We start from the raw sequence: 26,631 nt of genomic DNA, 5'->3' as shown, positions 1-26,631 counted from the left end.
TGTGACTCATTTACATGTTCAGTTGTTTCCTAGGGAACGGGAGTTGGGGTCAGAATAAAGATGTAGAACATTGGAGGTGCTGCTGGCCCGGTACTCCCATCATGTGAGCTCCGCCCAAGTCCAGTACCGGTCTCTGGGTCAAACGTAGCGCACTATATAGGAACAGGGCCGGTCCTGGGTCAAACGTAGCGCACTATATAGGGAACAGGGCCGGTCTCTGGGTCAAACGTAGCGCACTATATAGGGAACAGGGCCGGTCTCTGGGTCAAACGTGCTATATTAGGGAACAGGGCCGGTCTCTGGGTCAAACGTAGCGCACTATATGGAACAGGGCTGGTCTCTGGGTCAAACGTGACTATATAGGGAACAGGGCCGGTCTCTGGGTCAAACGTAGCACTATTTAGGGAACAGGGCCGGTCCTGGGTCAAATGTAGCGCACTATATATATATGGAACAGGGCTGGTCTCTGGGTCAAACGTAGCGCACTATATAGGGAACAGGGCTTATGGTCTCTGGGTCAAACGGAACAGGGCCGGTCCGTCTGGGTCAAACGTAGCGCACTCATATAGGGAACAGGGCCGGATGTTGGGTCTAGCTGGGTCAAACGTAGCGCACTATGATAGCAGGGCGGTCTCTGGGTCAAACGTAGCGCACTATATAAGGAACAGGGCCGGCCCAAACGTAGTCACGGTAGTCAGGAACGGGACCTGGCCTCTGGGTCAAACGGTAGTGCACTATATAGGGAACCTGGCCGGGTCTAGTGACCTGGGTCAAACGTAGCGCACTATATGACCTGGAACAGGCCGGTAGGCGCAACAGGGCCGGCTCCGGGTCAAACGTGGCGCACTATATGGCCAGGGCCGGCGGTCTGGGTCAAGATCATCATCATATATGGAAATAGGCCGGACTTGGGTCAAAGGCACTGAGCGCACTGGTATAGGGAACTGGGCTGGTCTCTGGGAAACGTAGCGCAGGGAACAGGCATGGATAGTGCCAGTACTCACCATCTGTACCTGGCCGTGGACTCAGAGATACAAACGCTGACGTGTCATCAATGGCCCAGGCGGTCACCTGGATGTGGCCTAGGAGACATGCGGGAAGACATGGGAATTAAAAGGTGTCCTGGTGTGGTGGCCAGTCCTGGCCCAGGCGGTAGTGACCTGGCCCAGGCGGTAGTGAGTCGGTATCAAATCAAATCAAATTTTATTTGTCACATACACATGGTTAGCAGATGTTAATGCGAGTGTAGCGAAATGCTTGTGCTTCTAGTTCCGACAATGCAGTAATAACGAACAAGTAATCTAACTAACGATTCCAAAAAACTACTGTCTTATACACAGTGTAAGGGGATAAAGAATATGTACATAAGGATATATGAATGAGTGATGGTACAGAGCAGCATAGGCAAGATACAGTAGATGATATCGAGTACAGTATATACATATGAGATAAGTATGTAAACCAAGTGGCATAGTTAAAGTGGCTAGTGATACATGTATTACATAAGGATGCAGTCGATGATAGAGTACAGTATCAATGTATGCATATGAGATGAATAATGTAGGGTAAGTAACATTATATAAGGTAGCATTGTTTAAAGTGGCTAGTGATATATTTACATCATTTCCCATCAATTCCCATGATTAAAGTGGCTGGAGTAGAGTCAGTGTCATTGACAGTGTGTGGCAGTAGCCACTCAATGTTAGTGGTGGCTGTTTAACAGTCTGATGGCCTTCAGATAGAAGCTGTTTTTCAGTCTCTCGGTCCCAGCTTTGATGCACCTGTACTGACCTCGCCTTCTGGATGACAGCGGGGTGAACAGGCAGTGGCTCGGGTGGTTGATGTCCTTGATGATCTTTATGGCCTTCCTGTAGCATCGGGTGGTGTAGGTGTCCTGGAGGGCAGGTAGTTTGCCCCGGTGATGCGTTGTGCAGACCTCACTACCCTCTGGTAGAGCCTTACGGTTGAGGGCGGTGCAGTTGCCATACCAGGTGGTGATACAGCCCGCCAGGATGCTCTCGACAGTGCATCTGTAGAAGTTTGTGAGTGCTTTTGGTGACAAGCCGAATTTCTTCAGCCTCCTGAGGTTGAAGAGGCGCTGCTGCGCCTTCCTCACGATGCTGTCTGTGTGAGTGGACCAATTCAGTTTGTCTGTGATGTGTATGCCGAGGAACTTTAAACTTGCTACCCTCTCCACTACTGTTCCATCGATGTGGATGGGGGGTGTTCCCTCTGCTGTTTCCTGAAGTCCACAATCATCTCCTTAGTTTTGTTGACGTTGAGTGTGAGGTTATTTTCCTGACACCACACTCCGAGGGCCCTCACCTCCTCCCTGTAGGCCGTCTCGTCGTTGTTGGTAATCAAGCCTACCACTGTTGTGTCGTCCGCAAACTTGATGATTGAGTTGGAGGCGTGCATGGCCACGCAGTCGTGGGTGAACAGGGAGTACAGGAGAGGGCTCAGAACGCACCCTTGTGGGGCCCCAGTGTTGAGGATCAGCGGGGAGGAGATGTTGTTGTACCCTCACCACCTGGGGGCGGCCCGTCAGGAAGTCCAGTACCCAGTTGCACAGGGCGGGGTCGAGACCCAGGGTCTCGAGCTTGATGACGAGCTTGGAGGGTACTATGGTGTTGAATGCCGAGCTGTAGTCGATGAACAGCATTCTCACATAGGTATTCCTCTTGTCCAGATGGGTTAGGGCAGTGTGCAGTGTGGTTGCGAGTGCATCGTCTGTGGACCTATTTGGGCGGTAAGCAAATTGGAGTGGGTCTAGGGTGTCAGGTGGGGTGGAGGTGATATGGTCCTTGACTAGTCTCTCAAAGCACTTCATGATGACGGATGTGAGTGCTACGGGGCGGTAGTTGTTTAGCTCAGTTACCTTAGCTTTCTTGGGAACAGGAACAATGGTGGCCCTCTTGAAGCATGTGGGAACAGCAGACTGGTATAGGGATTGATTGAATATGTCCGTAAACACACCGGCCAGCTGGTCTGCGCATGCTCTGAGGGCGCGGCTGGGGATGCCGTCTGGGCCTGGCCCAGGCGGTAGTCAGTCGGTAGTGACCCGGCCCAGGCGGTAGTGTGACCCGGCCCAGGCGGTAGTGATATAGATCATCATATTATGTGGTGGGTCTTACCAAACTGAACAGGGTAGAGGTCACTGGTCTTCCACTCCTTAGAACAGCTGGTAGAGGTCACATGTGGTGGGTCTTACCAAAGGCACTGAACAGCTGGTAGAGGTCACTGGTCTTCCAGGGAAGGTGACGTACAGAACATGATCCCTCTTGGGCTGGACTGCAGGGGGAGAGAGAGACAGAGGGGGGGAAGAGACACAGGGGGGGAAGAGACAGAGGGGGAAGAGACAGAGGGGGGAAGAGACAGAGGGGGGGAAGAGACAGAGGGGGAAGAGACAGAGGGGGAAGAGACAGAGGGGGGGGAAGAGACAGAGGGGGGGGAAGAGACAGAGGGGGAAGAGACAGAGGGGAAAGAGACAGAGGGGGGAAGAGACAGAGGGGGGGAGACAGAGGGGGGAAGAGACAGAGGGGGGAAGAGACAGAGGGGGGGAAGAGACAGAGGGGGAAGAGACAGAGGGGGGGAAGAGACAGAGGGGGAAAGAGACAGAGGGGGAAGAGACAGAGGGGGGAAGAGACAGAGGGGGGGGAAGAGACAGAGGGGGGCAGAGTATATAGTATCCCATTGAACTACTACTCATACTGTGTTGTACAGTATATAGTATCCCATTGAACTACTAATACTACTGTGTTGTACTACCCATCTATATACTGTGTTGTACAGTATATAGTATCCCATTGAACTACTAATACTACTGTGAAGTATATTGAACTAATACTGTGTTGTACAGTATATAGTATCCCATTGAACTACTAATACTACTGTGTTGTACAGTATCCCATTGAACTACTCATACTACTGTGTTGTACAGTATCCCATTGAACTACTCATACTGTGTTGTACAGTATATTGAACTATCATACTGTGTTGTACAGTATCCCATTGAACTACTCATACTGTGTTGTACAGTATATAGTATCCCATTGAAATACTAACACTGTGTTGTACAGTATATAGTATCCCATGGAACTACTCATACTGTGTTGTACAGTATATAGTATCCCATGAACTACTACTCATACTGTGTTGTACAGTATATAGTATCCCATTGAACTACTAATACTACTGTGTTGTACAGTATCCCATTGAACTACTCATACTGTGTTGTACAGTATCCCATTGAACTACTCATACTGTGTTGTACAGTATATAGTATCCCATTGAACTACTCATACTGTGTTGTACAGTATATAATATCCCATTGAAATACTAATACTGTGTTGTACAGTATATAATATCCCATTGAACTACTCACGGTCTGGTCCGCTGATGTTGAGGTAGGGAATATCTATGATCCTCATCAGGAACAGTCTGGCGGAAACACCAGACGTCAACGAAGCATTATAACGCTTCATACAGCTGACAGATGTGTTATAACTACACTAAGACATGCTGAGGTAAGGGATATACACACACACACACACACGTCCCCCGTAGGAGAGGTAAAGAAACTGAAGGGGAGAGAACCGAGATCTTACTTGTTGACGAAGGGTTGGATGAGTTTCGATTGGGATGGGATGTGGGCTCTGGGGGGAGTCAGGAAAGTACCTTGAGAAGGAAAGAGAAAGTTAAGATTGAGAAACAGCCATGATGACCATACGCATATCACAGCAGCTACTGCTATAGTCTACACGGCATCATAGAGATTCAAAGCTGTCCATGAAACTGTCCCCCATTCCGTTTTCACTAACGGTGTTACCACGGCGATGGCCTTCTCTCAACTCCCGCCTCCTCTCACGCCTCCTTTTGAAAAAGGTCAGAGGTAAAAATCGAGGAGAGGCAGCGATGAGGGAACGTGGATGGAAATTGAGTCCTCCAGTAGCACCACATGAGGCAAATGACGTTTACATGGGGTGGATCTCAAAAGAAAAATGTATAATGTGATGAAAACAAATTAAGTTGCGCAAGACTTTTTATAGATTAAAAACAATAAGTAGCATGTTGTTTTTAAGTGAGTACATGCTCGTCTCCTCCAACAACACCTGACTCAAAAAGCTGTGGTGGCAGATCAACTCCTCCATGAAGGACTTAGGGTAGGATACACTTCACTATCCTCAATGAAAAGGTGGTTGACATCTGACATCAATTGACATCTTTGACCACAGGAGAGAACAAAGGACAGCAGACTTTTGGCCAGCGCCGTAGGGTTAGCGCCACAGGCCAGCAGTACACAGTGTAGCAGGCAGTACCCATAGCGGTACACAGTGTAGCAGGCAGTACCCATAGCGGTACACAGTGTAAAGGCAGTACCCATAGCAGTACACAGTGTAGCAGGCAGTACCCATAGCAGTACACAGTGTAAAGGCAGTACCCATAGCAGTACACAGTGTAGCAGGCAGTACCCATAGCAGTACACAGTGTAGCAGGCAGTACCCAGTGTAAAAGCAGTACACAGTGTAGAAGGCAGTACCTAGGCAGTATACAGTGTAGAAGGCAGTACCTAGGTAGTATACAGTGTAGAAGGCAGTACCTAGGTAGTACACAGTGTAGAAGGCAGTACCTAGGTAGTATACAGTGTAGAAGGCAGTACCTAGGTAGTATACAGTGTAGAAGGCAGTACCTAGGCAGTATACAGTGTAGAAGGCAGTACCTAGGCAGTACACAGTGTAGAAGGCAGTACCTAGGTAGTATACAGTGTAGAAGGCAGTACCTAGGTAGTATACAGTGTAGAAGGCAGTACCTAGTTAGTATACAGTGTAGAAGGCAGTACCTAGGTAGTATACAGTGTAGAAGGCAGTACCTAGGTAGTTGGCCATGGAGATGAAGCAGAGACCAGTGATGAAGGCATCGTAGCCCGCCTCGTGGAGCTGTTCCTGGGCTGTATCGTAGCTGGGGAACCCCTCCGCCGTCACTGGGCCACGGAGGAAAGAAGCCGGGATAAATCAGACACTACATTAGCCATGGACGAGACCTGTCCTATTCTACTGTAATCAGACACTACATTAGCCATGGACGAGACCTGTCCTATTCTACTGTAATCAGACACATTAACCATGGACGAGACCTGTCCTATTCTACTGTAATCAGACACATTAACCATGGACGAGACCTGTCCTATTCTACTGTAATCAGACACATTAACCATGGACGAGACCTGTCCTATTCTACTGTAATCAGACACATTAACCATGGACGAGACCTGTCCTATTCTACTGTAATCAGACACATTAACCATGGACGAGACCTGTCCTATTCTACTGTAATCAGACACATATACATATAAGCCATGGAATCAGATACATGTATACCATAAGACCAGTATCCGTATTATGAGACTGTAATCAGACACTACATTAGCCATGGACGAGACCTGTCCTACTCTACTGTAATCAGACACATTAACCATGGATGAGACCTGTCCTACTCTACTGTAATCAGACACTACATTAGCCATGGATGAGACCTGTCCTACTCTACTGTAATCAGACACTACATTAGCCATGGACGGAGACCTGTCCTACTCTACTGTAATCAGACACATTAGCCATGGACGAGACCTGTCCTATTCTACTGTAATCAGACACATTAACCATGGACGAGACCTGTCCTATTCTACTGTAATCAGACACATTAGCCATGGACGAGACCTGTCCTGGAGGGCTATTAATCTTACCATGGTAATGTCAGACACATTACTACCATGGACGAGACCTGTCCTATTCTACTGTAATCAGACACATTAACCATGGACGAGACCTGTCCTATTCTACTGTAATCAGACACTCTCGATTAACCATGGACGAGACCTGTCCTATTCTACTGTAATCAGACACATTAGCCATGGACGAGACCTGTCCTATTCTACTGTAATCAGACACTGTGATTAACCATGGACGAGACCTGTCCTATTCTACTGTAATCAGACACATTAGCCATGGACGAGACCTGTCCTATTCTACTGTAATCAGACACATTAGCCATGGACGAGACCTGTCCTATTCTACTGTAATCAGACACACCCATGGGGCCCCATGGACTGGATCACATTAGCCATGGAGACCTGTCCTATTCTACTGTAATCAGACACAGTTGCAAGCCATGGACGAGACCTGTCCTATTCTACTGTAATCAGACACTATTAATGCCATGGACGAGACCTGTCCACATAGGTTCTACTGTCCAATGGGTCAGACACATTAGCCATGGACGAGACCTGTCCTATTCTACTGTAATCAGACACAGGGTGTAGGTAGGGTGGACGAGACCTGTCCTATTCTACTGTAATCAGACACTTCATTAGCCATGGACGAGACCTGTCCTATTCTACTGTAATCAGACACTTACATTAGCCATGGACGAGACCTGTCCTATTCTACTGTAATCAGACACTACATTAGCCATGGATGAGACCTGTCCTATTCTACTGTAATCAGACACTACGTTAGCCATGGACGGAGCTGACCTGTCCTATTCTACTGTAATCAGACACACATTAGCCATGGATGGAGACCTGTCCTATTCTACTGTAATCAGACACATTAGCCATGGACGAGACCTGTCCTACTCTACTGTAATCAGACACATTAGCCATGGATGAGACCTGTCCTATTCTACTGTAATCAGACACTACATTAGCCATGGATGAGACCTGTCCTACTCTACTGTAATCAGACACATTAACCATGGATGAGACCTGTCCTACTCTACTGTAATCAGACACTACATTAGCCATGGATGAGACCTGTCCTATTCTACTGTAATCAGACACTACATTAGCCATGGATGAGACCTGTCCTATTCTACTGTAATCAGACACTACGTTAGCCATGGACGGAGACCTGTCCTACTGTAATCAGACACTACGTTAGCCATGGACGAGACCTGTCCTATGTAATCAGACACTACATTAGCCATGGACGAGACCTGTCCTATTCTACTGTAATCAGACACTACGTTAGCCATGGACGAGACCTGTCCTATTCTACTGTAATCAGACACTACGTTAGCCATGGACGAGACCTGTCCTATTCTACTGTAATCAGACACTACGTTAGCCATGGACGAGACCTGTCCTATTCTACTGTAATCAGACACTACGTTAGCCATGGACGAGACCTGTCCTATTCTACTGTAATCAGACACTACGTTAGCCATGGACGAGACCTGTCCTATTCTACTGTAATCAGACACTACGTTAGCCATGGACGAGACCTGTCCTATTCTACTGTAATCAGACACTACATTAGCCATGGGCGAGACCTGTCCTATTCTACTGTAATCAGACACTACATTAGCCATGGACGAGACCTGTCCTATTCTACTGTAATCAGACACTACATTAGCCATGGACGAGACCTGTCCTATTCTACTGTAATCAGACACTACATTAGCCATGGACGAGACCTGTCCTATTCTACTGTAATCAGACACTACATTAGCCATGGACGAGACCTGTCCTATTCTACTGTAATCAGACACTACATTAGCCATGGACGAGACCTGTCCTATTCTACTGTAATCAGACACATTAACCATGGACGAGACCTGTCCTATTCTACTGTAATCAGACACATTAACCATGGACGAGACCTGTCCTATTCTACTGTAATCAGACACTACATTAACCATGGACGAGACCTGTCCTATTCTACTGTAATCAGACACTACATTAGCCATGGACGAGACCTGTCCTATTCTACTGTAATCAGACACTACATTAGCCATGGACGAGACCTGTCCTATTCTACTGTAATCAGACACTACATTAGCCATGGATGAGACCTGTCCTATTCTACTGTAATCAGACACTACATTAGCCATGGACGAGACCTGTCCTATTCTACTGTAATCAGACACTACATTAGCCATGGATGAGACCTGTCCTATTCTACTGTAATCAGACACTACATTAGCCATGGACGAGACCTGTCCTATTCTACTGTAATCAGACACTACATTAGCCATGGACGAGACCTGTCCTATTCTACTGTAATCAGACACTACATTAGCCATGGACGAGACCTGTCCTATTCTACTGTAATCAGACACTACATTAGCCATGGACGAGACCTGTCCTATTCTACTGTAATCAGACACATTAGCCATGGACGAGACCTGTCCTATTCTACTGTAATCAGACACATTAGCCATGGACGAGACCTGTCCTATTCTACTGTAATCAGACACACATTAACCATGGACGAGACCTGTCCTATTCTACTGTAATCAGACACTACATTAGCCATGGACGAGACCTGTCCTATTCTACTGTAATCAGACACTACATTAGCCATGGACGAGACCTGTCCTATTCTACTGTAATCAGACACTACATTAGCCATGGACGAGACCTGTCCTATTCTACTGTAATCAGACACTACATTAGCCATGGACGAGACCTGTCCTATTCTACTGTAATCAGACACTACATTAGCCATGGACGAGACCTGTCCTATTCTACTGTAATCAGACACTACATTAGCCATGGACGAGACCTGTCCTATTCTACTGTAATCAGACACTACATTAGCCATGGACGAGACCTGTCCTATTCTACTGTAATCAGACACTACATTAGCCATGGACGAGACCTGTCCTATTCTACTGTAATCAGACACTACATTAGCCATGGATGAGACCTGTCCTATTCTACTGTAATCAGACACTACATTAGCCATGGACGAGACCTGTCCTATTCTACTGAATCAGACATAACGGAAGTACATGACGTAATGACCTGTCCTATTCTACTGAAGAATACAGCACGACAGAAAAAGCAGAACAGTAAGTGCACACTTCCAACAACACAACAAGTTCAAGTCGAGCAGTCATTTGAAAGAGTAATTACATTTCAGCGAGACAACGCAAAACTACATTAGCGAAATCCATTAAAGCCAAGATAATGGGATTCATTATGCTACTTGCTGGGCGTCACGACTGACATTTGGACCAGCGATGTCAGCCCCATGAGCATGCAGAGTCTGACAGCACAGCGGGGTCGACGAGGACTTCCTACTGAGGAAAGACGTATTGCTCAACAATGTGCTGGGTCTCATACCGCTGCTACATTAGCCATTTCAATGGCATTTGAGAACTTGTAAACATGAACACCCTCCTGGCTCCATTCAAACTACTGACTGGAGAAATAAGCTCATCACCTGTGTCTGCAGTCTAGACGTGATACCCTCCGGAAGTTATGGCATTGAAAGCGCCTGCTCAACAAAAACTGCCGACTTCCAACAGACAACAAGTTCAAGTCGAAGTCATTTGAAAAGTACTTTAGGCAGTGAACAAAAGCGATAATGGGATGGCATTCTCTCTGAGCCTCTTTACTGTGTCGCCACCATGCTCCATGCTAGGTACAAGACCCGCTACTTCTTTAACAGGCATTCTCTCTGAGCCTCTTTACTGTGTCACCACCATGCTCGATGCTAGGTACAAGGACCACTACTTCTTTAACAGGCATTCTCTCTGAGCCTCTTTACTGTGCCGCCACCATGCTCCATGCTGGTACAAGACCCGCTACTTCTTTAACAGGCATTCTCTCTGAGCCTCTTTACTGTGTTGCCACCATGCTAGATGCTAGGTACAAGACCCGCTACTTCTTTAACAGGCATTCTCTCTGAGCCTCTTTACTGTGTTGCCACCATGCTAGATGCTAGGTACAAGACCCCTACTTCTTTAACAGGCATTCTCTCTGAGCCTCTTTACTGTGCCGCCACCATGCTCCATGCTAGGTACAAGACCCGCTACTTCTTTAACAGGCATTCTCTCTGAGCCTCTTTACTGTGTTGCCACCATGCTAGATGCTAGGTACAAGACCCGCTACTTCTTTAACAGGCATTCTCTCTGAGCCTCTTTACTGTGTTGCCACCATGCTAGATGCTAGGTACAAGACCCGCTACTTCTTTAACAGGCATTCTCTCTGAGCCTCTTTACTGTGTCGCCACCATGCTAGATGCTAGGTACAAGACCCGCTACTTCTTTAACAGGCATTCTCTCTGAGCCTCTTTACTGTGTCGCCACCATGCTAGATGCTAGGTACAAGACCCGCTACTTCTTTAACAGGCATTCTCTCTGAGCCTCTTTACTGTGTTGCCACCATGCTCGATGCTAGGTACAAGGACCACTACTTCTTTAACAGGCATTCTCTCTGAGCCTCTTTACTGTGTTGCCACCATGCTAGGTACTTCGATGCAGACAGGAAACAGGGTTTACGTGAAATGTTACATACACAGCTGGACACGATGGATAGCTCTTGATTTCTTTTAGACTTGCGGTAACGATCCGTGGTTCGACATCGATAGTTGTTTAGCAGTTCAAAAATGTCGGAAACATGAACTCACATGAGCGACTGCATGGTCAACTGTGTGTTACTCTTCCCCATTGATATCACTAGCCACTTTAAACAATGCTACCTTATATAATGTTACTTACCCTACATTATTCATCTCATATGCATACGTAGATACTGTACTCTATATCATCGACTGCATCCTTATGTAATACATGTATCACTAGCCACTTTAACTATGCCACTTGGTTTACATACTCATCTCATATGTATATACTGTACTCGATATCATCTACTGTATCTTGCCTATGCTGCTCTGTACCATCACTCATTCATATATCCTTATGTACAGATTCTTTATCCCCTTACACTGTGTATAAGACAGTAGTTTTTTTTTTGGAATTGTTAGTTAGATTACTTGTTCGTTATTACTGCATTGTCGGAACTAGAAGCACAAGCATTTCGCTACACTTGCATTAACATCTGCTAACCATGTGTAGGTGACAAATAAAATTTGATTTGATTTGATTTGATTTACATACAACATTATTTGTGGACATCAGACAGATGTTGCTGTCCGGTTTTGTGATGAAACAAAAAAAGGTGTGTTTGAATTAATTCTGCCACCGTCTTGTCTCGGCCTATATAGTGTAACAGTATAACTTTAGGCCGTCCCCTCGCCCATACCCGGGCGCGAACCAGGGACCCTCTGCACACATCAACAACAGTTACCCATCACTCCACAAAAGCCGCGGCCCTTGCAGAGCAAGGGGAACCACTACTTCAAGGTCTCAGAGCAAGTGACGTCACCGATTGAAACGCTATTTAGCGCAAACCATCGCTAACTAAGCTAGCCGTTTCACATCCGTTACAATAGCACGGTGGCGAGGCATATGAACTAACAGGTTATGGAGCAAACAAAGCCATTATCACGAGTCAGGGTTTTCCCCCCCCCATATGAGCTTGGCCTCATTTCTATTACACCATATTAGCGGTCATTCATATTCCATTCACCCTGTGCAATGTAACAGCGATAGGTCAAGGCTAGATACTCAAAATTGTCCCTGTACCCATCATGATGTTGCTACAACCTAGCCTATGAATGTCAGAATCGTTGATACTTGCTCTGAGACCTTGAAGTAGTGGTTCCCCTTGCTCTGCAAGGGCCGCATGGAGTGATGGGTAACTGTTGTTGATGTGTGCAGAGGGTCCCTGGTTCGCGCCCGGGTATGGGCGAGGGGACAGAAGTTTACAACGCAGGTGCAACACAGGTCGAGATAAACGTTTGAGGTGACCGTGACACATTCAATACCGCCTTGCACACTCGTGTCTGCATCGAAGCTGATATAGGGTGTAATCATTAGTCCAAGTTGCAAACGAGAGTTTCTATTGGACAGATTCAGGTATATTGTAACCCCGTTTTGTTCCATTTGCTTCAGTTTAAGAAAAGTTAAACAGAATCAGCTAAATGAATACACCCCTTATCACGTGTTTCATAGCAGTTTCATAGCAGCCACGTTGTTTTCCTTCTCACATCTATGCGCTCTCCTCCTCTCACCTTATCCCTTCGCTTGTGGACTTCAATGCACAACACATGCGCTGTGTGACCAGGCAACAACAAAAACTTCCAAGCCATACCATATAACCGCTACACAAGGACTTCATTGTCGTCACCATATTACCTAAAGCAACGTCATAGTCAACACAGCCAATAGAACTAACGTGTTGGTAAACCCGCTACAATCATGCAGTAACGATAGTGTACAGCCAGTAAGCAGTTTAGCACTTACATTGGCAGGCCCCAGTGGCAAATAAATTAGTAAAACCAAAAGTTTACCTTGACTTGGAAGAGTTCCAGTGTTGTGTTGGAAAGTCCTAGCCAGCTAGCTAACATAGCATCCCTCTATTTGAGCAGTGTGTTTCAGTAGGCTAAAACTAGGTAACTGCATACGCTAGCAACGTGAGAAACTGAAAATAGTTAATCTCTAGCTTCTTTATTTTGGAAGAAATTACTTTGTTCAAAAATGTTCAACTATTACATTTCTCTCTGAGTCAACGGTTCACCGCAGTGCTAGCTAGCTGTAGCTTCTACTTTCAGTACTAGATTCTGACATTCTCTGATCCTTTGATTGGATGGACAACATGTCAGTTCAGTTCATACAAGAGCTCTGATTGGTTGGAGGACGTCCTCTGGAAGTTATAATTACTGTGTAAGTCTATGGTAGGGGTGAGAACCATAAGCCAAAACCATGAAGCAAACCGTGCACCCCCCAAACCGTGCACCCCCCAAACCGTGCACCCCCCAAACCGTGCACCCCCAAACCGTGCCCCAAACCGTGCACCCCCCCCGTGCACCCCCCCAAACCGTGCACACCCCAAACCGTGCACCCCTGGGGTCCCGAGGATTGAGTTTGGGAAATGCTAACATGGGTTGGTTACATGTCTCATTATTTTCTGTCTCTGCTTCCCCATTGATTTTGTCCACACACTGCTACTGCTTGCGACGGCAAAATCGAATGACTATAAAACCTTAAGATTTTTGTTAGTATACGGTCCCATACAATAATCTGTACTCCTAAAAATAAAATAAAAAAAAAAGACCCCTCTGCAGTCACTTCCCGACTTTGAATACCACTGCATCACAGTATCTACAGGTCCTATAGCTCAAACGGTTCAACCTCGGTTAAAATACCAAGTATAATTTCCTCTGTTCCGAGTACACCCGAAGTACTCCCTCTTGCATTTTAACAGTAAGCCTATGGTATTAGGAGTCTACTCAAGCACACCATGTGGATAGGTCTAGTACCGCCAGGGGCTCCTAGTACCCCTGGTTGAGAACCACTGCTGTAGAATCTTGTCCTCGACTATAGACAATATAAGGTTGATTAAGTTAGAATTTTTGTACACAAAATGTACCACCATTTCTATTATGTTCAAAGCTATATGATTTATTTCATGCGAAGTAGTTATGTTAGATTAGCTTCTGAAATAACTTCCTGTTCCTTAAACGTGACGTAGTCGTCATCATGTTCTCTTACCAACTTTAGGAGATTTGAAGGGGCTCTCTTTCAGCTGTTTCTGCAGCTCTGCTAGAGACGTGATGTTGATCAACTCCTAGAAGGGATCAAAAAAACAAAAGGCACAATGAATATTCTTCAGACTTCCACAGGGGGTTTCATGACATCCTTTTTGTTGTTGTTGACTTATACCCATTTTTCTCCCCTTTTCCTCCCCTTTTCCTCCCCTTTTTCTCCCCTTTTTCTCCCCTTTTTCGTGGTATCCAATTGTTTTTAGTAGCTACTATCTTGTCTCATCGCTACAACTCCCGTACGGGCTCGGGAGAGACAAAGGTTGAAAGTCATGCGTCCTCCGATACACAACCCAACCAAGCCGCACTGCTTCTTAACACATCCAACCCGGAAGCCAGCCCCACCAATGTGTCGGAGGAAACACCGTGCACCTGGCAACCTTGGTTAGCGCGCACTGTTCCCGGCCCGCCACAGGAGTCACTGGTGCGCGATGAGACAAGGATATCCCTACCGCCAAACCTCCCTAACCCGGACGACGCTAGGCCAATTGTGCGTCGCCCCCACGGACCTCCCGGTCGCGGCCGGTTGCGACAGAGCCTGGGCGCGAACCCAGAGTCTCTGGTGGCACAGCGCTGAACCACTGCACCACCCGGGAGGCTATGACATCCTTTAACCAGACATCTAAATACCTGAAATAGTATTACCTTGAACGGTTGCGTAGTGGCCATGAGCTTGGTGTCCAACAGCCTGAGGAAACAGAGAAGATACTTGGTCCATTGGTTAGAGAGGAACATCTGTCTTTACCAACAGCACCAGATATACACACGCATTGAGGGGGAGGGGCAGCGCGTTGAGGGGGAGGGGCAGCGCGTTGAGGGGGAGGGGCACCGGGTCAGACGCAGAGCAGAGCTCCTGGGTGAAAAACGTGGTGGGTTAAGTGCCTTGCACAACGGCAGGAGATGGTACATGGGATCAGAGCAGCAGCCTTCCAGCTGCCAGTTCATTCCCATGTGTGTCGCCGGCTCTTCCAGCTGCTGGGCTACTGAGAGGTTTCTAGATTAACAGTGCACCAGATAAATAGACTGACTCCCAGAGAGGTTAGGTCAAAGCAGTGGTAAGCCTTGTCAGAGCCAGAACGGCTCATAGAGAAGTAGTAGCAGTATGTCCTTTACCCAGGGAAGACCCACCAAAACCCTGACACAGCAGAATGTATTTACCTGGGAAGACCCACCAAAACCCTGACGCAGCAGAATGTATTTACCTGGGGAAGACACACTGAGTGACTTCTTTAAAGTCATTCAGGTCCTGTGGGGAAGAAAGAAAAAGACTGTCAAATAGAAAAGAAACAAGGTTCTTCTAAACCACTGTGTTTCCGACCTCATTCCGTCAGTAGAATATAACTGGTTATTCTTTAAAAGTGCTTTCCTCACCATCTTAAATAAGCATGCCCTGTTAAAAAAAATTTGAACCAGGAACAGATATAGTCCTTGGTTCACTCCAGACCTGACTGCCCTTGACCTGCACAAAAGCATCCTGTGGCGTACTGCATTAGCATCGAATAGACCCTGCGATATGCAACTTCTCAGGGAAGTTAGGAACCAATATACACAGGCAGTTTGAAAAAGCAAGCCTTCACTTTCCTAACAGAAATTTGCATCCTGCAACACAAACGCCAAAAAGTTCTGGGACACTAAAATCCATGGAGAATAAGAGCACCTCCTCCCAGCTGCCCACTGCACGGAGGCTAGAAAACATTGTCACCACCTATAAATCCGCGATAATTGAGGATTTCAATAAGCTTTTTTCTACAGCTGGCCATGCTTTCCACCTGGCACTCCTACCCTGGTAAACAGCCCTCCACAGCAATTTTCCCAAGCCTCCCCTATTTCTCCTTCACCCAAATAGCTGATGTTCTGAAAGAGCTGCAAAATCTGGACCCCTACAAATCAGCAGGACTGGAACATCTTTCTAAAATTACAGCCGAAATTGTTGCAACCCCTATTGCTAGCCTGTTCAACATCTCTTTCGTATTGTCTGAGATCCCCAAAGATTGAACAGCTGCCGCGGTAATCCCCCTCTTCAAAAGGGGAGACACTCTAGACCCAAACTGCTACAGACCTATAGCTAATCTACCCTGCCTTTCTAAGGTCATCGAAAGCAAAGTTAACAAACAGCTCACCGACCATTTCGAATCCCACCGTAGCTTCTCCGCTATGCAATCTGGTTTCAGAGCTGGTCATGGGTGCACCTTAGCCACGCTCAAGGTCCTAAACGATATCATTGATAAGAGACATTACTGTGCAGCCGTATTCATCGATTTGGCCAAGGCTTTCGACTGTCAATCACCAAATTCATCAACAGCCTTGGTTTCTCAAATGACTGCCTCGTCTGGTTCACCAACTACTTCTCAGACAGAGTACAGTTTGTCAAATCGAGGGCCTGTTGTCCGGTCCTCTGGCAGTCTATGGGGGTGCCACAGGGTTCAATTCTCGGGCCAACTCTTTTCTCTGTATACATCAATGATGTCGCTCTTGCTGCTGGTGATTCTCTGATCCACCTCTACGCAGACGATAGCATTCTGTATACTTCTAGCCCTTCTTTGGACACTTAAACCTCCAGACAAGCATCAATGCCATACAACTCTGCTTCCGTGGCCTCCAACTGCTCTTAAATGAAAGTAAAACTAAATGCATGTTCTTCAACCGATCGCTGCCAGCATCTGCCCGCCAGCATCCAGCATCACTACTCGGGACCGTTCTGACATCTACAAATACCTAGGTGTCTGGTTAGACTGTAAACTCTCCTTCCAGACTCACAAAATTAAATCTAGAATCTGCTTCCTATTACGCAACAAAGCATCCTTCACTTATGCTGCCAAACATATCTTTGTAAAACGGACTATCCTACCAATCCTCAACTTCGGCGATGTCACTTACAAAATAGCCTCCAACACGCTACTCAACAAATTGGATGCAGTCTATCACAGTGCCATCCGTTTTGTCACCAAAGCCCCATATACTACCCACCACTGCGACCTGTATGCTCTCTTTGGCTGGCCCTCCCTTCATATTTGTCGCCAAACCCACTGGCTCCACGTCATCTATAAGTTTTTGCTAGGTAAAGCCCTGCCTTATCTCAGCTCACTGGTCACCATAGCAGCACCCACCCGTAGCACGCGCTCCAGCAGGTATATTTCACGGGTCACCGCAAATTCCTTTGGCCGCCTTTCCTTCCAGTTCTCTGCTGCCAATGACTGGAACGAATTGCAAAAATCGCTGAAGCTGGAGACTCATATCTCCCTCACTAACTTTAAGCATCAGCTGTCAGAGCAGCTCACAGATCATTGCACCTGTACACAGACCATCTGTAAATAGCCCATCCAACTACCTCATCCCCATACTGTATTTATTTATTTTGCTCCTTCGCACCCCAGTATCTCTACTTGCACATTCATCTTCTGCACATCTATTCACTCCAGTGTTTAATTGCTAAATTGTCATTATTTCACCACTATGGCCTATTTATTGCCTACCACCCTTGTCTTACCTCATTTGCACACACTGTATATACACTTTTCTATTGTTTTATTGACTGTATGTTTGTTTATCCCATGTGTAACTGTGTTTGTGTCGCACTGCTTTGTTTTATCTTGGCCAGATCACAGTTGTAAATGAGAACTTGTTCTCAACTAGCCTACCTGGTTAAATAAAGGTGAAATTTAAAATTAAACCACTGTGTTCATATATAAATGGTGCGTGTTTTGTACCTCTGGCAGTACGCAGTAGAACTGATGGATGGTGTGCATGACGTCCAGCAGCATGTTGTGGCCAACCACCAACTTTCCCTGGGTTGGAGAGAGGGGGGAAAGAGTTGAGTCCCAACCTAAAGGTATAGCGCCCAAAGAGAGATAAAGGAGAACTCACGCAACTACAATATTCCTTATAGTTTCAGTGGTGGATTGCAAAGGCAGTTGGCATATACGGGTACATCGCAACATAACAAAAAAGATACAGGTTAAAACTAAAACAATTTGATACCAGGTTGTCAGGGTAACTCACAGATTTGGAGATGGCGTGTATGACCCTGGAGAATCCCACAGCGTCATTCAGCTCCTCCTGGAAGGATTGACGAGGGTCACGTTCAGTAGGAAACGTAGCAAAACATTGCAAAGAAACTACAAAGGAATGTCTCTTATTGGACAAGTAATCTCCCAGATTCAAAACGTTGCCTCCTGATCGTGTTTCTTCAGGGGGTGAAGGTTTGGAACATTTCAAGAAGAAATGTACTGTCTGCTTTTTAGATACAGTAGAAGAAAATTCAGCCGTGTCCTTCTGGAGTTACTGTGCTTAGACTGCTTCCATCTAGAACACCACAGGAAGGAATGTTCTGGAATGTTCTGGAATGTTGGGTTTGCTTTTTTTTATAGAAAAAACGGTAGAAGGAACGTCACCTGTTCTCTCTCCTGTTTCTGCCGCTCCCTCCTCTTCCTCTCCTCGTCGTCCACCTTGCTGATCTGGATGTACCGCTCTTTCTGAAACCCCATTATATCATCACATAATACACCCGTCTATAAATGTACATCAACTCACACCTACTTGGCCGGAGCCGATCCCACAGCATCACTCACACCTACTTGACCGGAGCCGATCCCACAGCATCACTCACACCTACTTGGCCGGAGACGATCCCACAGCATCACTCACACCTACTGGCCGGAGCCGATCCCACAGCATCACTCACACCTACTGCACCGGCCGGAGCCGATCCCACAGCATCACTCACACCTACTGACCGGAGACGATCCCACAGCATCACTCACACCTACTGACCGGAGACGATCCCACAGCATCACTCACACCTACTGACCGGGAGACGATCCCACAGCATCACTCACACCTACTGACCGGAGACGATCCCACAGCATCACTCACACCTACTTGACCGGAGACGATCCCACAGCATCACTCACACCTACTGACCGGAGACGATCCCACAGCATCACTCACACCTACTTGACCGGAGACGATCCCACAGCATCACTCACACCTACTTGACCGGAGACGATCCCACAGCATCACTCACACCTACTTGACCGGAGACGATCCCACAGCATCACTCACACCTACTGACCGGAGACGATCCCACAGCATCACTCACACCTACTTGACCGGAGACGATCCCACAGCATCACTCACACCTACAGACCGGAGACGATCCCACAGCATCACTCACACCTACTTGACCGGAGACGATCCCACAGCATCACTCACACCTACTTGACCGGAGCCGATCCCACAGCATCACTCACACCTACTTGACCGGAGACGATCCCACAGCATCACTCACACCTACTTGACCGGAGACGATCCCACAGCATCACTCACACCTACAGACCGGAGACGATCCCACAGCATCACTCACACCTACTTGACCGAGACGATCCCACAGCATCACTCACACCTACTGACCGAGCCGATCCCACAGCATCACTCACACTACTTGACCGGAGACGATCCCACAGCATCACTCACACCTACTGACCGGAGACGATCCCACAGCATCACTCACACCTACTGACCGGAGATCCCACAGATCCCACAGCATCACTCACACCTACTGACTGGAGACAATCCCACAGCATCACTCACACACACACACATTACCTGAGGGGGGACTAGAAAGCCGGCAGGGGGTTAGACTAGAACACCGGCAGGGGGCAAGACTAGAACACCAGAAGATCCCTGGGATCAGTAGAAGATCCTAGTAACTCCAGATTACTAACGTAGAAGATCCCTGAGTAACTCCAGATTACTAACGTAGAAGATCCCTGAGTAACTCCAGATTACTAACGTAGAAGATCCCTGAGTAACTCCAGATTACTAACGTAGAAGATCCCTGAGTAACTCCAGATTACTAACGTAGAAGATCCTTGAGTAACTCTGCCATTGGTATAAAGACAGTTAAAATGGAGCACTAAACTAAAGTTCAAACTGGTATCACTCATTACATCCTCTAGCTTAATGGATTTATTTAACTCGGCAAATCAGTTGAGAACTAATTCTTATTTCACAATGACGGCCTCCCCCTCCCCTAACCCGGTTGATGCTGGGCCAATTGTGCGCTGCCCTACGGGACTCTTGATCACAGCCTGTTGTGATACAGCCCAGGATCGAACCAGGGTCGGTAGTGACGTCTCTAGCACTTCAATGTAGTGCTTTTTAAATCGCTGCGCCATTCGGGAGCCTTATTCCTAGTATAAAGGTCTTAATGATTAGTTCAATCAGGTGTGCTAGCGGTTTAAGGCACTGCATCGAAAGTGCTAGAGGTGTCACTACAGACCCTGGTTCGATCCCGGGCTGTATCACAACCAGCCGTGATCATGAGTCTCGTAGGGCTCTGGAATAGATCAAATACATAGACTGACTGGCTGGGGGTCCCCCCCCCCCCGAGGAGAGGTTTGAGAACCTCTGATATAGCTGGCAGACTGACCTTCTCTGTCTCCAAGGTCTCCACATGAAGGCCCTTTGGGAACCTATAGGAGAGTAGATGAACATTATCCTTCTATAAAGATATGTCATCTCTGTACAATATACACACTCAGTACTAGAACTATATAAACATTTTATGATTAACATTAACTGTCACTAAGCAGCGTTAAAACTACAGATAAAAAAAAACAATTCATCTGTTTTAGAAATAGCAGAATGGTAACAATTCAAAAAGTGGATTTCATTCATCTCCCTGTGTTCTTGGGATGGAACACTGAATTATATCTGCAGAGTTCTAGAACATTGCTGCTCTAGAAGGACAGAACGTACGTACTTGGAGTTGAGAGTCTGGTAGATCAGCTTCCTCTGAAACCTGGAGTGGAGCAGAGAACAGAACAGGGGGAATGGAGGTTTTTAATTAACAAAACACTGGTAAATATTGCTGGGGGGGTCAGGAGAGCCATGTTAAAATGGTAAAGTCCTTGAGACTGAAATTAAATTGTTGTATAAATGCACATTTCTCTCTCGCACACACACACACACAAACAAACAAAAAACAAACAAACAGGTGTTTCTTTACCCAGTGCAGGGCTCCAGGTCCACAGTCTTCTGAGGTAGTGAACAGAGATTCCACCTTCTCTCTGCAAGGGACAAGAGGCAGGAGGAAGACTTAACAAAACGACAGGGATGCATTCTGGGCTGGAGCTGAATGGTCGTGTCTGGACTGTTACCATGGATTTCTGCTCCGCTAGACATAAATCAGTACCATGTGACTTCACCGTGGACCGTAGGACGGGTTCCGCGCTGAGGCTGTAACACCCGTTTGGAGGAGTTTAAACCATGCCTTATATGAAGGAGCAACTGGTGTCAGAGGGTGGCTAGGGAGGGAAAGGGGCGGTAGGAGGAACTAGTGTCAGAGGGTGGCTAGGGAGGGAAAGGGGCAGGGGTGGCAAGGGAAAGGGGCGGTAGGAGGAACTAGTGTCAGCGGGTGGCTAGGGAGGGAAAGGGGCGGTAGGAGGAACTAGTGTCAGAGGGTGGCTAGGGAGGGAAAGGGGCAGTAGGAGGAACTAGTGTCAGAGGGTGGCTAGGGAGGGGAGGGGCTAGTGGCGGTAGGAGGAACTGGTGTCAGAAGGAGGGAAAGGGGCTAGTGGCGGCAGGAGGAACTGGTGTCAGAAGGAGGGAAAGGGGCAGATTTGGGACCAGGCTGTCATCTCTCTCACCACATGCAACTACAGTCTGAAGTTGTAACTAGAAATGGGAGTCAGGTTTAAACTTACACCACCCGTCCGATGTACTCCCTGTGCTCCTCGGGGACGCTGCCAGGGCCTTTGTTTGGGTTGGGGGAGATGTAGGAGGGGTTTCCTGATCCGTTACTCTGACTCCGCCTCTCCTCATACTGCTCCCGCAGCTGCACTTCCTCTTCCTGGTTCAGGTACGGGATCCCTACGGCAACCAGAAAAGGAAGCAGGGTTAGATGGTGGAGTGTTGGTTATTTTAAATCAATCACTTAGTCATCTTTATTGACCTAGTTGGAATTCCTAAAGCATCCAGAACAGGGAAGGGGGTTAGCTAGAGTAGCTTCAATCCATCAAATCGATTTATTGTCCTAGTTGGGATTTCTACGGCAACCAGACAGAATGTCACCTACCGTGACGGAACACTTTGTTGAAGTCAAAACCCTGACTGGCCAGGAAGTCTATGCTGGAACTCTGAAATAACAACAGACATATTTACCAAAGCACCACCAGGGGCAACATGGGTCCTATTCTCCAGGGATGGAAAGGAAGCAAACGGGCTGAAACGCGGTGTGACGACCTAAACCTGTCCAATCAAATCACATGTATTTACATAACGGGCTGAAACGGGGAGTGACGACCTAAACATGTCCAATCAAATCACATGTATTTACATAACGGGCTGAAACGGGGAGTGACGACCTAAACCTGTCCAATCAAATCACATGTATTTACATAACGGGCTGAAACATGATTTGATTGGACAGGTTTAGGTCGTCACTCCCCATGTATTTACATAGCCCTTCTTACATCAGCTGATATCTCAAAGTGCTGTACAGAAACCCAGCCTTCAAAACCCCCAAACAGCAAGCGATGCAGGTTGTCGAAGCACCAGTAAGAAATGCTTGTACCACCCGGATAAAATAAGACAGACCAACGGTTTTCTAACCTGGCAGATGAACTTGGTGTCTGGGGAGGTTCTGTTGAACGGCTTTGGGAATATATAAAAATTAAAAGTCTTGATGACGTACCTGTGGGGACAAGGACACCAGGAGAGAAAGAACAGCAGGTCAGCTAGGTTAAACATTCCTATAGCCTGCATAGAGATCACATCATTTAATATAGCTGACTTAGACTTTCTATTTAACACTATATCAGCTGGTCCCAGATCAGTATTTCAGACACACCCGTTTGTTATGACAGTGTAACAACAGAAGAGAAGAGTTGGCTAAATCACTAAGTGATCTGGGGTCAGGTCACGGGTCCTATTGCGTCAAGCTTAAGAGGGCCGATATAGGATCAGGTCCATATGGCATCTCATTCAGAACAATCTGAAAGGCTAAACACTGATCCTAAATCAGCACTCTGAGAAGCGTCATGTTACTCAGATGTAACTCAGTTCAAAACAGACTGCGTGTTAAACGTTAAATCGGAGAGAAATCCCACTCACTTGGACTCTGCCTGGTCATATGTGAACGTACACAGTCCAAACTGAAACAGCAAGAAGTCCATGGAATGCTGGGTAGAGGGGGGGGGGCAGAGGTGGTGAGAGTCTCAAACGTGTACATTTAAAGCAGGACCGATAGCACATGGCCTTGTTGTGGCCCATACTTAGACTCCAGGAATCAAAGACACCCGAAAACCATGATCAAATTCAGCCATGATATAAAAATATAAAGTTATGCGAGCTACCTCGCTATATTAGTTATATACAGTGGGAGTTTACATACACTTAGGTTGGAGTTATTAAATCTCATTTTTCAACCACTCCACACATTTCTTGATAAACTATAGTTTTGGCAAATAGGTTAGGACATCTACTTTGTGCATGACACAAGTAATTTTTCCAACAATTGTTTACAGACAGATTATTTGACTTGCTGTATCACAATCCCAGTGGGTCAGAGGTTTACATACACTAAGTTGACTGTGCCTTTAAACAGCTTGGAGAATTCCAGAAAATGTCATGGCTTTAGAAGCTTCTGATAGGCTAATTGACATTATTTTAGTCAATTGGAGGTGTACCTGTGGATGAATTTCAAGGCCTACCTTCAAACTCAGTGCCTCATTGCTTGACATCAAGGGAAAATCAAAAGAAATCAGCCAAGACCTCAGAAAAACAATTGTAGACCTCCACAAGTCTGGCTCATCCTTGGTAGCAATTTCCAAAGCCTGAAGGTACCACGTTCATCTGTACAAACAATAGTACGCAAGTATAAACACCATGGGACCACACGGCTGTCAAGCCAGTCAGGAAGGAAACGCATTCTGTCTCCTAGAGATGAACGTACTTTGGCGCAAAAGTGCAAATCAATCCCAGAACAACAGCAAAGGACCTTGTGAAGATGCTGGAGGAAACCGGTACAAAAGTATCTACATCCACAGTAAACGAGTCCTATATCGACATAACCTGAAAGGCCGCTCAGCAAGGTAGAAGCCACTGCTCCAAAACCGCCATAAAAAAAGCCAGACTATGGTTTGCAACTGCACATGGGGACAAATATCGTACTTTTGGAGAAATTTCCTCTGGTCTGAATAAACAAAAAACAGAACTGTTTGGCCATAATGACCAACGTGATGTTTGGAGGAAAAAGGGTGAGGCTAAGCAGCCAAAGAATACCATCCCAACCATGAAGCACGGAGGTGGCAGCATCATGTTGTGGGGGTGCTTTGCTGCAGGACGGACTGGTGCACTTCACTAAATAGATGGCATCATAAAGGAAAATTATGTGGATATATTTTAGCAACATCACAAGACCTCAGTCAGGAAGTTAAAGCTTGGTCACAAATGGGTCTTCCAAATGGACAAGGACCCCAAGCATACGTCAAAGTTGTGGCAAATGGCTTGAGGACAACAAAGTCAAAGTATTGGAGTGGCCATCACAAACCATTTGTGGGGCAGAACTGAAAAAGCATATGCTACAAACCTGGCATTACACCTGCACTGTCAGGAGGAATGAAAATTCCCCCAACTTACTGTGGGAAGCTTGTGGAAGGCTACCCGAAACATTTGACCCAAGTTATCCAATTTAAAGGCAATGATACCAACTACTGATTGAGTGTAAGTAAACTTCTGACTTCAACTGTAGCGAATCACTCAGTGCCTGACCGACAGGACAGTTTTGACCAGGGCCATACATTTAGTGTTTATGTTTATGTTAGAGTTTTAATATCGTTCTCATTCTAAACATTCCGTTACATTGTTAAATATTCTCCATGTTAAACTAACGGGGAACCAACATGGCTGCCATAAAACGTTGTAGTGTCAAGTAAATGCAGCATAATGCAGGAAACCGCATTGCCTCCCCAACTCTAAACGCATGTCTCTCTTGACTGTTACCTTTTTTAGCTTCATGTAGCGCTCCTCTGGCGTGTCCAACCCGTTAGTCAGTGCGCTGACGTTGGGCCCATCGCTAATACCTGAAACCGAAAAGAGTGTATTTTCTACTGTATTAACTAGAACATGAAGATGTCAAGAGTTCATAACCGACTGCGTGTGTGTGGCTTGTAGCAGCCACGGAAACGGGTTGGCCAGCGAGCTAGTTAAGATGTAACTCTACATGTTTGCCAGTTAAATAGCTAGCTAACAATGACTTACCTGAAAATTCCCCATCGATTGCGAGAAAGTCTGCTTCCTCTATTGCGCTGTACACAGTGCTTAAACTGTCTTTGAAATCTGTAATACAAAAACAACAGTCAGCGTTGGTGGTTTACTCAACACGCAAGCTAGCTAGTAATGCTAGTTAGCGGGTTAGCATTCACAACCTCGCGGAAATTAACGGAATCATGATTGTTGCGGTGAGAAACCACAGCTAAGTTTGTGTATCTAATAGCATATGACTATAATCTTGGTGTATATTATCTATAAGGGTGAATTACTTGTTCGTGTCACCTCCATCCCTACAGAAAGACAAAAAAAAAAATACAATGTACCGAACCGCTGCTGTCACACAAGAGGATTTTAATCTGTCCAACACTTCCGGCGTAGTGACGTTTTTGACACGACGTCAATCAAAATATGGCTACGCCAAAATAAAAGCCGTACGATGCACGAATCACGATTACGCGCTTTCTAGCTCGAATGTACAGTGTGGGTTTATCAGTCGTGCCGTGAGCATAACTGAACATGTTATAATGGGTGTCCCCCCCCATTTTGAACAGCAATTTTAATGTGTCTTTTCACGCCATCAACGGTCACCCAATGCAAAAGCCATGTAAGACAGACTAAAATGAAGTTCCACATTTTTTAGATAGGTGTCAAATAATGGTAGTATAGCAATCTTATCCGGATTAATGTGTGTTTATGTTAAAATGACTCATATGACTATTGTTATCTAACTGAAGCTAGAGTTTCACCTTTGTCATTATTGATCAATTAACAAATAATTACAAATCTAAGATTTTCTTACATTTCTGTCCTCACAAAATGTTGATGTAACACTACATACATACACTTTGCCTGTGATACTTGAACCCTTGGTTATACTAGGACCCTTGGTTATGTTATGTTATGCATA

General features: G+C 46.3%; 1 protein-coding gene across 1 annotated transcript; it reads right to left on the bottom strand.

Moving 5' to 3' along the window:
- Positions 1-18: 18 nt before the first annotated feature.
- LOC112241227 (poly(A)-specific ribonuclease PARN) lies at positions 19-26,113 on the bottom strand. Its single transcript, XM_042317650.1, is given in 24 exon segments — positions 19-29; positions 1,005-1,082; positions 3,212-3,253; positions 3,256-3,291; positions 4,385-4,440; positions 4,608-4,677; positions 5,870-5,980; positions 14,401-14,476; positions 15,096-15,138; positions 15,653-15,696; positions 18,158-18,235; positions 18,450-18,506; positions 18,842-18,922; positions 20,881-20,923; positions 21,214-21,252; positions 21,460-21,483; positions 21,485-21,520; positions 22,157-22,322; positions 22,528-22,588; positions 23,064-23,145; positions 23,565-23,632; positions 25,455-25,534; positions 25,713-25,790; positions 25,994-26,113. Coding segments are annotated over 24 exon segments (1,479 nt in total). The 5' UTR covers positions 26,013-26,113.
- Positions 26,114-26,631: the final 518 nt, after the last annotated feature.

This window comes from Oncorhynchus tshawytscha, unplaced genomic scaffold, assembly GCF_018296145.1.
Source record: "Oncorhynchus tshawytscha isolate Ot180627B unplaced genomic scaffold, Otsh_v2.0 Un_contig_1019_pilon_pilon, whole genome shotgun sequence".
Lineage (NCBI taxonomy): Eukaryota > Metazoa > Chordata > Actinopteri > Salmoniformes > Salmonidae > Oncorhynchus > Oncorhynchus tshawytscha.
The sequence above is the reverse complement of the archived record's forward strand: the minus strand, read 5'-3'. Positions and strand labels throughout refer to the sequence as shown.